Source organism: Mus caroli, chromosome 3 (genome assembly GCF_900094665.2).
Source record: "Mus caroli chromosome 3, CAROLI_EIJ_v1.1, whole genome shotgun sequence".
Taxonomy (NCBI): domain Eukaryota; kingdom Metazoa; phylum Chordata; class Mammalia; order Rodentia; family Muridae; genus Mus; species Mus caroli.
The window spans coordinates 147,693,328-147,706,224 of NC_034572.1; the positions used below are offsets into that span (position 1 = coordinate 147,693,328).

Sequence of the window (12,897 nt, forward strand, 5' to 3'; positions counted from 1 at the left end):
GAGGTCCCATTTTTCAATTCTTGATCTTACAGCACAAGCCATTGGTGTTCTGTTCAGGAATTTTTCCCCTGTGCTTGTATGTTTGAGGCTTTTCTCTACTTTCTCCTCTATAAGTTTCAGTGTCTCTGGTTTAATGTGGAGTTCCTTGATCCACTTAGACTTGAGTTTTGTACAAGGAGATAAGAATGGATGGATTCGCATTCTTCTACATGCTAACCGTCAGTTGAGCCAGCACCTTTTGTTGAAAATGCTCTTTTTTCTACTGGATTTTTTTAAGTACAGCTGTAAAAAACCTGTGAGTCAAAGGCAACATTTGAGTAATTAGGAAAACAACTCAATTATCCTAAGTGATGATAGATTACTCATCAACTCCAGCAGTCAGATTTCAGTTTAGACTTCAACTTCATTTCCCTTAAGTTGATCATTCAGAGAATCTTCACATTTAATTCATGAAAATTCATGAATTTAAGCACAGCTAGAGAGTGTAATACAAGCTGAATTTTATTTTAATGGTTTGTTGCAAATTAGCGAATATTGCCTACCAACTTTTCCACTGTTCTTTGGAAGTGCTGTGGTTTGTCACCCACATGTCCCCAAAGCATTATTATAGCACATTCTTGTAAGCATAGCTGAACTTTACACAGCTTCAGTCTAGTAAGAGAGCAAAGGAACTCTTCTTTTTTGTAGCGCAACAGACAACCACATGTATTACACATACCTCCTGTGACTCTTAGCATATAATGGGGTTGGCATTTTCCCCACTGAACAAGTAATGAAGTCCCCACATCACACCAATCTGCATCCCATTCCTTTAAGGCAGCCTTGCCTCAAACACCCTTCTCAAGGCCCCATCTGTCCGTATTTCACTCTATCATCTGCCCTCCCCTCTAACCTTCTAAAAGGCCAGGAAGTTTTTTCCCTGCATGTTCAAAATATCTCCCTTGGCTCAGATTTCTCTCAGTTCTCTCCCTTTGCTGCTGTCTCTGGCAGAGCCTCTCTCTTCCTTGAAGACTTGTTTAGCCTGGGTGCCTGATCTTGACCTGACCCTGACTTCCCCAGTTGGCCTCTTCAGTCTTGTCATGTTATCTCTGCTTCTTGACAGATTGCAGGCTTTAGATAAAGTTATCAAATCGTTTCTATGTGGACAGCACCTTAGACAAGTTTTCTCTTTCCCTTTACATTTTCAAAAATTTATTCTTTGAAAATTTCATAGGCAGTTTCATACCCTCAACTACATGTCTCCGACTGCCTCTCAAATCCGCCAACAGACAATCTGCTCCCAACTTCATGTCAATAATAATGATAATAATAATAATAGCCTCCCTGAATCTATTAGTGCTGATCATTTACAAATGAGTGTGGGGCTACCACTGGGGTGTGGACAACCTATTAGTAACAACATCACCCTCCCACGATAAAGTGACTGTCCCTCCTGTAACAGCCACCAACTGCAAAAGCCTCTCAGATAGGGGCAGAGCCTCAGAGGCTCATCCCCAGCCCATGCTGCAGTGTAGACCGGCAACCACATGGCGTTGTGTATATCAGCTATGTCAAGTCCCAAAGTCAGCTCTTCACAGTTTTCTTCCCCAACCTCCATCTCTTACGTTGTTTCTCCTCCCTCTTCAATGTTCCCATGAGACTTGTATATACGCATGCTAATGTACATAGCACATCTTGCTTTATTGTTTGCAGAATTTCACTGGTGTCTGCTGCAACATTTTCTTTTAGGATCTTTTAATCTTGTATTTCTTTTTGAAGAAACGACTCCTGGTTTCATTGACTCTTTGTGGCTTTTGACATTTTATTTCACTGATTTTTGATTATATTTTTCTGTTTATTATTTTTTGGGGTTTATTTTTGTTCTTGTTTTTTAAGGCCTTAAGGTATGTCCTTAAGTTATTGAGATAGCTCAAGTTGACACTATTGACTTTTTTCAAATGTGTCTAATAGATTTTTGGTATGTTGTATTTTCATATACCCAACTCTAGAGATTTTTTAAAATTTCCTTTTTAATTTCTTCAGTGACCTGATAATCATCCTGTAGTGTGTGTTTAGTCTCCATGTGTTTGGGTTCCTTAAGTACTTTCGGTAGTTTATATTGTTGTTGATTCATAGTTTAGTTTTATTGTGGTCAAATAGAATAGGCTAATTTAATTTTCCTATATTTGTTGAGACTTCCTTTGTATCCCAATACATGACCAAATTTGGAGAAAGTTTTCACGGGCTGCTAAGAAGAATGTGTGCTGTTTAGTGTTTGAATGGAATGTTCTATAGGTGTCTTTTAGGTCCATTTGATTTATGATGTCATTTAACTCCGATGTTTCTCTCTTTAGATGACCTGTCTACTAGTGAGAGCGAGGTATTGAAATTATTGTTGCTATGTGAGGGTTAATATTTGGTTTTACATCAAGTAGTATTGTTTTATGAAGTTGGGTGTGTCCATGTTTTGTACATACATATTTATAATTACAATACTTTCTGTCATAGATTGCTCTTTATTGAAGTGCCTTCCTGAGGAGTTGAGGCCAATTGATATTCAGAATAATTAGTGTCTAACAAATTGCTCTATGTTATTAGATATTTTAAAAACATTGCTTGGTCTCTCAATTACTGAGTTTACTGATGATTCACACTCTGTAAACTGTGAGTTTGTTAGCTTCTTGTGATTGTTTTGGTTTCATTTGTGAATGTCCAGGACTTTCTGGTGTCTTCTAGGACTCTTTGGCTTTAGTGATGAAATTCCATATCATTGAAAAATAATCTCTCATACTACTCATTACTTTTTGTGTTAAAATATTCTTTCTGTAATACATAAAGAGAAAGAATATATATTATTCATATATGTATAATTATATATGTATTATTCATATACATTTTATTACTTTTAGCCTTTTGGATTTTTAGGCATGAAATCTAGGCTTTAAATGTGCTAATGTAGGAGGTTGATGGTTTGTGTTTAATTCTGTCTGGATTTCTACTCCATTAATAAGCTTAGTCCCAGCACACTCCTTCCCTCTTCTTCAAAGCCTTGCTCTTGTCTTCCTAGGCTTTCTCTCTTACTTCGTCTCTTTATTTTACCTCTATCCCTCAATCTGAGCATCAGCATGACTTCAACCTTGGTGCTTGCTTTTCTGTTGAGATATATCATCTTCCCGTATGGTTTGACAGTTTGTCCTTTCCAGGTAAATAGAGTCTGAAATTCAGAAATATCATAGTAAGAAGTTATACATATTTATCCACTGATGAGCAAGGTCTCAGTTCCACCCATCACCCAGACTTCTCTCCCACCTCTGTCAAGCCAGCCTGAATTACTAGTTTCAGCTGGCCTACACTTCATTCCATGGTTTTATATCATCTCCTTGGGAAATATACTTACCTCCAAACCACCTACTGATTTTCATTTGATTGTCTGTTCTTATATGTGTGCTCTGTGAACATTTAGCAAAATATAAAAAATTATGCTTAAGGCAATACTAATGAGATATGTTATTTAGTGGTCCTTAGAATGTGGCATTTAACATACCATATACACAATAACCCTAAAAGAAGACACTACAATTTTACTTTAGAGATGAAGCAAATCAAGTTAAAAAACTGACCCATGATCAAAGAACTCATCAATGCCATCTTTAGTATGCATCTCAGCAAGCGGACCTGTTTTTTGTAATATGCAAACTCAAAAGTGACTACTTTTACTTTCAACTCTTGAAATTAACTATAATTGGTTAGCTGGGATTTTTTTTTTTTTTTTTGGTTTTTTTCGAGACAGGGTTTCTCTTTATAGTCCTGGCTGTCCTGGAACTCAGAAATCCGCCTGCCTCTGCCTCCCAAGTGCTGGGATTAAGGCCAATTAGACTTCTACATGGTAATCCCAGGCCCTTGACCTATATGATCACTTATCCTTCCAGGGGCGTCAGGAGTCCATGTATCTACACACCTCTCAGAGGGAATGGACTAAGAAAGGGTCTGTTGTCTTTGCTCACTTATAAAGATGAGATCTGTCACCTCAAAACTGTCACTGTGTCATGATCAATACTAACTCCAAATAGCATTCATTAGCATTCATTCAGTTCATTTGTTTGAATTTTGTTTTAAAACTAGCTGGAAGAGTCAAAAGTACTTCCTTCTTAGCATAGAGAGAGAGAGAGAAAGAACTTAAGGTGGAAAATAAAAAATTTTCTTAAAATCTTTATCATTTACAAAAATCAAAGCCAAAATCTACAGAGACCTGGAAAGGAGTGTATTTGGTAATGCTTTGATTTTTGGAAGTTGTATACAATGACTCTATAAATATTCTGTTACAAGGTGCTTAGAATTATATCTTTCTGTTCTTTGTATTGTAAAGTCATATGGGAGCAGGAAGCCCCCTGGGGAGACACTTAGTCCCTGTTTCTTCTATTCTAGGAACCTGGAAGGATTTATAAAACAGCGCCGCATAGCAATGCAGTTATCACAATGGTCTATTTTGGGAAAAATGTGCACCTATCATATGATGACATAGACTTCCGAGATGAAATCAAGATTTACCAACAGCACTGTGGAGGAGAGAACCTTTGTGTCTACAAAGGGAAACTGCTTGAGAAAGGTACAAATGAATGTAGGAAAAAAATCTTGGGTTAATGTTCCAGATAAGCTGTTGTTGACATAATATCAAAATAACTTTAACCACTTTGTGAAATTATGCACATCCAGGGAATTATAAACCAGCTGCCTAAGAGTAAATCTAGATTCACAGCTCCTTGATTGAAATGGGAATAGCGATTGCTCTTGCAGATTGTAGGAGAAAGAATTTGGAGTGATTTAACCTGGTAACAGATTGATTTTTGAAACAGATATATATGATCATTAAATGTTTTAGAAATATGCTATCTCAGACATTGCAAGTTAACTATTTGGTTTTCCATGGTGAATGATATCACAGGTAATCAATCATAAGAGAAAAACTACAGATTGGTAATTTGTTAGAATACATGGAGACAAAAATTGAAGATTCAATAGATTCCATGATGAGTCACACCTAAGTAATGATGTAAAACATTTTAAATGCCCATTTTAGTAATTTGTACTTTCCTTTGATCCTGTCCATATCTGTTGGTATAAGAGGTTTTTATTAATACATATCCCCACACACTGTATTGTAGTGTTTCCTTCAATATTTAGTTTAGTGGGGCAGCAATGGAAAGAGGCATGCTTACATGTTTGCATAGGAAAATCTCTTTAGGAAGCTCTGTTAGTTTTCTTAACTATATAGGAAATCAAACAGACTGGGGAGCTGAGAAAGGGTGACATTGGTGCACATGGAATTATTTTTTTCTTTGAAATCTCTTTCTCCAATCAAAAAGAGTGACTCTAATAAAAACAGCCACAAATATAACAACAGATTTGGGGATTACATGTTTTAAGCCTCCCCAATAAACAGTGCTTCTGGAACATCAGCTTTATGTTAAAGTAAAATAAACCATGGCTCTCAGTTTGTCGAGAACTGTTATCATTTTTACAGATTTGTGGAATGTGGGAATTCTCTCGGGTGTTTCTCAGTCACATCCAGCATTCCTTCCCATCTCTTCGTAGATGAGGGAGGGAAGATGCCCCTGAGCTGGGGTGGCTTTTGAAGGATATCCCTATAGCTCTGGCCAGGTGGGGTGGGGACTACGGTTCAATGCTACCTCAGCTTTCAGTAGCCAAAGTGCCAACCTTTTCCTGAAGGGAAAGGTATGAATTCCAATGGGCTCTGCATGTAGGGACAGAGGCACACACCCTTATCTTAACCCAAGCAGCTCGGACACAATTGTTTTTACAAGTATGTTGTCTGGGTGTTAATTTATGAGAATCAATGAAAGTATCTATCATGTAAAATTAGAATGCTTATGTTTAGGTGTCTATGTTTAAACAGTTTGCTGGGTTCTGTATCACACTTGATTTAACAGCATGTATACAGAACAGCTATTTAGTGGAAAATGTGACTTTCCCAAATGAGATCTTATTTGGGTGGCCTAGCAAACAACACATGGGGTGAACCAAGAATGCAGACCCCACAGCTGGTGGAGGAGGGTGCTGCTGGACAGGGGTTATTTTGTGTATACACTGATCCTGGGTCTCTGTTGAGACACTGAATAATCTTACATAACGGCTTGGAATGGGGACGTAAATAATGGATTCTGTCCCTGCTGTAATGTAGTCTCCCCTTAGCTTGATCAGTCGGAGAGAACTGTTCAAGACTGAAGAGTGCCTTTGTTAGGAGCTACCATGAGGTGCAGCAGCCAGAGGGATTTATCCAGGCTATCAAAGATCTGTCTTCAGTGGTGTGTGATTCTGTGAAACAAGAATAGGTTTTAGGTTTCCGTAGAGAATAAATAAAAGCATCCGTTTGTACTTTTGGAATAGCTCACTCGCTGAAATGTGGCATTTGTTAACTTTTCTTGCTTCTTGAAAATTAAGAATAACAATAAAGATGATGGAAGAATGGGGCTAAGAGCATCCTTTTAGTCCCAAAGTAATTCCCGGTGCTTGTTGTAGTCAGGTTTGTAAAGTCTGAGGCACAATGAGCTGCTTTAATGCACCCACGGAGAGCCTGGCCTGTTTTCACTTCTCATAAAGGCTGCAGTATCTTCCAGGCACTCTGACTTGCTGTGTGTATCCTTTCAAACAAAGAAGCTTTAGCCCGTGGGCTCATGTGGGGCATAGAAGCTGTAATTGATTGTCTAGTCTTCTGCTAGTTCTGCCTCTTGACCTCATTTTCTCAGGGTCCACAATCCAATCCCACCTTTCTCTTCCCACGTGCCTTCTCTCTATAACAAACCTCTTTCCCAAATAGAGGGTCCTCTTCCTGGGATATTTACTTGACTCGTGATGATCTCTCTTCTCTCTCCCCACCTAAACTAAATCCCACTTAGCCATGAGTCTAGTTGAAGTGTTTCTGGGTTTTACACAACTTTTGCTGGGATTTCTCCTAAGAGCTACATTGGGAGTCTGCCTGAACTGGGATCAGATGTTCTCCGCTGTATTCTGATCTTATTTAACTGTTCTTTGCTTTTCTCATTTTATATTGATTTTGACTTTTAAGGTAGATTTATCAAGATATAAGTGAAATGTCACAATACCTACCCATTATATGTGTGCCAGCTAATGGCATTCAGGGATTGTGCAAAACCTGGGGATGCTCTTGTGCAACCATTTCAGACTTGTGCATTATGGTCTCTGCTCACTGACAGCTCTCTCTCTCTCTCTCTCTCTCTCTCTCTCTCTCTCTCTGTGCTGTCTTGTTGAATCAGCAGTTGCTTTATTTTGCTGAATGCGGAACCTGTTGTACAGATGACTACATCCACTCTCCAGAGAATGATTCCAGATAGATGGGGTTACAAACAGCAATAATATTAATAACATATTAATATATTATAATGTGATCCATGTGATAATAACAATAATGCCTACAAGGATGAGCTGTAGCATGTTTGCACACACACACATTGTAATCTGTCTTAGTCAAGGTTCTCTAAAGGAGCAGAACTGATATATATCTATGTGTGTGTGCTAGATATTTATTAGAGTGGCTTACAGGCTGTGATCCGGGTCCAAAAATGGAAAGTTGTGCTGTCTATGAGACTGAATGTCTCCTCAGTCCCAATCTGGCACTGGAGTTCAAGGTTTCCTAGAGAGCTGCAGGTCTTAAGTCTGTTCTGGAATCCGGAAGTTGGTTCTCATATGTTTGTGTCTCAGCAGCAGGCTGGGTAGATTTACCAAGGAGAGTGAGTGTTTGCCAAGCAGGCAGGAAGCCAAACTTCCTTCTTCCAAGCTTTTTACCTGGGCTGCCACCAGCTGGCATGGCTCAGAATTAGGGCAAACCTTCCTGCTTCAAGTATCCTGACTAAAAAATCCCTCACAGGTCTGCCCAGCAACCTGGGTTTCAGCTGATTCCAGATGTTGTCAAGAAGAGATATGAGATGAGCCCCACATCATTTCTCTTCACTAGATTGTTAAAACGGATTGGATTGCCCTTTTCCCTCTGTGTGGACCCCAACTTCCTATTCCCTTACATGTACCTACTACATATATTACATATTATGCACTTTGGGTTCTGAGTTTTCTATATTGTGTTTAGGGGTATGGGAGTATTTGGAGTCAATGGGAATTCTTGTCTCCAGAACCATGGTACAGCTAGTGAGGTTTCCAGTTCTCAGGGTGGTGTCTGGAGTCAACATGAACTCTCATCCCTAGGACCCTGGTACAGCTAGCTAGTGAAGCACCTACTTCTCAGGGTGGTTTCTGATTTCAAGTGTTCACCAGTGACCTGTCAGAGGCCCAGTCCTTCTACTAGTTGATCAATTTGTGTAGTATTAGTTTCCCAGGGCTGAGAAAATAACCTTCAACAGGAGGTTATCGTCTGTGTCTGGAGGGCAGAAATCTAAAATGAAGAAAATCCCAGTTGGATTACCTGCAAAGCTCTAGGCCATAAACCTTCCTTGATTCTGTCCAGTTTTGACTCTTCAGGCGGATCAGTCCTCAGCTGGTGACAACATTGTCACTGAGGTGTCTATCTGGCTTTGTGTGGCCTCCTTTCTGTATGTGTGTTCCTGTGTGTGTTCGTGTGTCTCTGTGTGTGTGTGTGTGTGTGTGAACATCAGGTATTAGATTCAGGGAAAACCAACAGCCAGAACACCTTCCTCTTGAGCCGTCATTAATGATGTCCCTGAAATCTAAACAGTAACTGGACAGGGTCACCCAGAAGTCATGAGTGATTCTGAACTTCAGTGAGTTCAAGGAAACATTCCATGCCTGGGGAATTTTCATACCCCAGCTCTGGTTTTTCCTCCAGGCTTTCTTGTCTCGTCTGTGCCTAGCTGAAGAGGGAGGTATACTGGGATTCATGAGATAGGGTGAGTATACTAAGACCCAGGTTGCTTCCTGAAAACTTAGGCTGCATAGAGGGCTGTGGAAGATGGCTATGATTGCCCCATTGCCTGTGGCTCCCAGTCAAGGTCTGGGTGTTGATTTATTAATTCAGACTCAAGTTTCCAGGAACCTCTGACCTCCCAGGTGAGCTGCTTAGAAACATCCACCCATTAGTGGAAATGTCCTAAGCCAGGGCTTTATTGCCTTCTGCATCAAATTACAGCAGGCGTCATGGCCTGGAAGCTTCTGGGCATTTTTCCATTCTGTACCCACTTAGAGCATTGGTAACGAGAAGACAGGAGGTGTGGGAAACCCCAGACAGAAGGACACAGATTCTTCCTGCTGTCTCATGAAGTCTGAGTTTTGCATGAATTAAATGCTGCCCACTTTAAGTTATCAATCTCCAAAGACATGTTTAAGGAAAGAGTAGTTGATTCCCTTACTTCATAAACCAGTGAATTGATTATTCCTCTGTGGCTGAATTATAGATTCTTAAATGAACAGACTTCTATACACACAAGTGTTTCTATCTCTGTATCTGTCATCTACTTATCTATCCATTCACAGTTAGTATCTGTCTTTTCCTTTAGTACCCCTATAATACTCATCATCAACAAACAGCAAACATTTCTGCTTTCCAAACACTATCAAGCTCTGTCTTATGCCACACACTATGGCATGGGACCTCCCAGCACTGTCACAACCAAGTTAAAGATGGTAAGTGTTCATCAGTGAAGGATGGTGACAGGGACTCAAACTCCATGCTCTCTGTTCTGCATTTCTCTGACTCCTCCCTAATGAAGCCACTAACTCATAAGTGGGAGAAATCATCGTATTTTAAGAAATAAAATTACAGAACAGAGATAAGGGCAGAGGACACCAAATCTTGTTCACTAATTTTGAAAACCATGAAAGAATAGCGTCACTAATGTCAGGAAGATGTCTAGAAACATGCACATGGTGGGTGGGTGGGTGGGTGGGTTTGTCACATCTGGTAGTTGAATCCCTGGCAGTGTCATTTTCCTAAATTTTCTTCACTTAAATATTTGTTTTATTTTTATTTTATGTGTCTATGTATGTCTGTGTCTCTATGTGTGTATGTAAACTCATGTGGAGGTGCCCAGAGAGGCCAGAGGGTGTTGGATACCTTGGAGCTGGACTTCCAGGTTGTTGTGAGCCACCTGGTGCATACTAGACACTGAACTTGAGTCCTCTGTAACATCAGCGAGCACTTTCATCTGCTGAGCCCTTCCCTGTGTTTCCTTGAGTGTACCTTCTCCTGGTGGGTATTCTTAGAGCTCTAAGGAACAAGCCACAGCAGAAGAAATTGCAGTATGTGGACTCGGGGTCAGTCTGTAATGAGTTCAGATTGCCTTCCTAGCCTCTAACTGAAGAGGCTGATTATCATTAGAACCGGTGCACTTTTGAGCCCATTGTGTCTCAGCGAGGTTTTCCAGTACATCTAATTCTTAAAGACAAGTTGGATTTGATTTACAGTTTCCAGAGCTCACTGTTGCTGCCTCATAGACACTGTCAATACCTGAGCAAGAAGAGGTTAAAATAATGACTCACAGATTGATTATCCAGGGCCTCCCGCCACTGCGGCAGGATCTGAAGGAAGCAAGACACATCAACGAGCATTGCCTCACGGTTTCACAAATACACTGCACAGCAAGCATCTCAACTGGGCTTCTGAGGTGTGAGCCAGTCTCAGCAGCAGGAGCACCTGGAAGCTAGAAAACAAACAAACAAACAAACAAACAAACAAACAAACAAACAAGCAAACAGATGAAAGCACAGAATTTGTCCTCAGCTCTACTACAGCATCTTTGAGCAAGAAGACCCTCTGTGAAGAGGATTGGGAGTCCTCTAAATGGTTTCACTGCACATTAAAAATTTAAATCCTCCAGTGAAAACATATTTTAAGATTGTAACAAGAGCTGTGATAGGTAATGTGTGCATGGCAGAGAGGTGAAACCTCTTGAAGGGCTCCTGGAAGTGTCCTGTGAAGCAGAAGTCTGGGTCATTCTGTAGAGCATCTCGTGGAAGGGACTTTATTAGAGAACTGTAAAGATTTGGAGTGATTAAAATTGCATCACAAACATCGATTCTTAATTTCTTGGTAAGATGCTTTAGAAGGTAGGAAGAAAAAGAATCTCAAATACAAACAGCATTAAGTATAGCTTAGAGTTAAAATAACTCACCAATATATGCATCATAATTAGACTGTTTAATGCTACCATTTAAATATAATACTATGTGTAAAGGCCTGTAGTGTGTATGAGTGTGTGTGTGGGGGGGGGGGGGGAGGACAGAAGATGCCCTTGATGAGTACTCTTGACTTTTGTTATAAAACAGTTTCTGTGGAACCAGTCTGGGCTCTTCCGTTCACAGGGAAGCTCCTGACCAACCGAGCATAGCTGTGAAGTGATGGTCCAGCACGTGTGAGATCCTGGTTTCCACCCCAGTACTAGAAAAAGTTTTCAGACAAAAAAGTATTTTCTGTAGCATAATGCATTCTTTTGCAAAGAAAAGAAAAATGTGTTTAATAAGATATCCTTAGGAAGCCAGCCTCGCCGCCTGCCCACCTTCTCGCTCGCTCGCTCAGGGACTGTTTGTGTTTGATTCCAGACACCTTTCAGTTTATCTCCAAGCGTCACCACGGCTTCCCCTTCAGCCTCACCTTCTTTCTGAATGGGATTCAGGTGAACAGGATCAGCTCCTGCTGTGAGTTCAAGCACCGTAGAAGCACCCGCCTAGGAGGCAAGAGAGGCTACTTCGGGTTCGTGTGTGTGGAGAAGGCATCTCCTTGCTACAGGTATGGGAGCATGCCCTTTGCTAGAGAGGACAATGCCAGGTTTTCCTCCACTAATGCTTTTCTTTGCACAGTTCTCAAAGAAAATCAATCAGTATATACAACCTTATAAGATGTCAAACAGATTCCCAAATGTGTTATACAGATGAGATAAAAGGTGGTAACATTTTGAATTCTGTCTCACTTCTCATCGCTTACCTCACACTGCCTTAACTTCTACCTCTGTGGGGAGAGGAGCCAAATTTTCATCATTTCTTTCTTGTTATTCTTGGTAATGGCCAGAGACTAATACCCCATACCCATGTGCCATAATATCTCTCTGTCTCTGTCTCTGTCTCTGTCTCTGTCTCTGTCTCTGTCTCTGTCTCTCTCTCTCTCTCTCTCTCTCGTGTATTCTGGGATATGGCTGCACTGGTTGGATCCAGGCATAAATTTGAAAAGCATAGTCAAAGGTGACTCCAACATTTTTGTCCTAGGGCCTGATGAGATGGTCCAGTGGGTAAGCATACTTGCTGTGTAAGCGAGGGTCAAGTTCATATCCCAGCACACAGGATTCAGACATGGATTCATGTGTCTGCACTCCAGCATTAGGAGGCAGAGACAAGAAGATCCCAAGAGTCTGATGGCCAGCCAGCCTCTGAAACAGTGAGCTTGCTGATCAGCCGGGAGACCTTGCCTCAGAGGGGATGGAGGTTGATATCCAGGTATTGTTCTATTCACAGAACTCAGTGGCTGCTTCATCCCTTCTCACACCAAAACCAAAACCAAACACAGAACTAAAGAAAAGAGGTTTGCCCCGAACAACCAGAAAGGTGTGCGCTCAACACGAATTTAGGATTAGTGGTAGAAGATGCAGTTTGGAGGGGTGGAAGAATGGGGTTTAGTTTTGAACACAGGAAATTTTAGATTTCTGTGAGATAACTCAAATGACAGAATTCATGGTGACTAGCCAGTTGGGTTCTGAATCTTGGGTGAGGTGACCTGTTTGGATTTGAGAATAATTTGTATAGCGATGGCAGGAAATCGAGAGAGGGAGGGCTTTCTTAAGACAGTGAGGACTCCTGACAAGCAAGCTTCATACTGCTCCCCTCAGGATCTCATGGAGGAGGAGCCTCTAGAGAAGGAAGGGCAATGTTCACAAGGGAGCCCAGAGGGAGGATTATCTTAGAAGTGAATGTTTGAAGAATAAGGCA

At 40.7% G+C, this 12,897-nt stretch overlaps 1 protein-coding gene across 1 annotated transcript in view; it reads left to right on the forward strand.

The window, feature by feature from the left end:
* Positions 1 to 12,897, forward strand: part of Erich3 (glutamate rich 3) — a 102,283-nt gene that overhangs the window by 52,002 nt on the left and 37,384 nt on the right. The window contains 2 exon segments of the mRNA XM_029475551.1: positions 4,405 to 4,585; positions 11,521 to 11,707. Of these exon segments, the coding sequence (XP_029331411.1) occupies positions 4,405 to 4,585; positions 11,521 to 11,707 (368 nt within the window).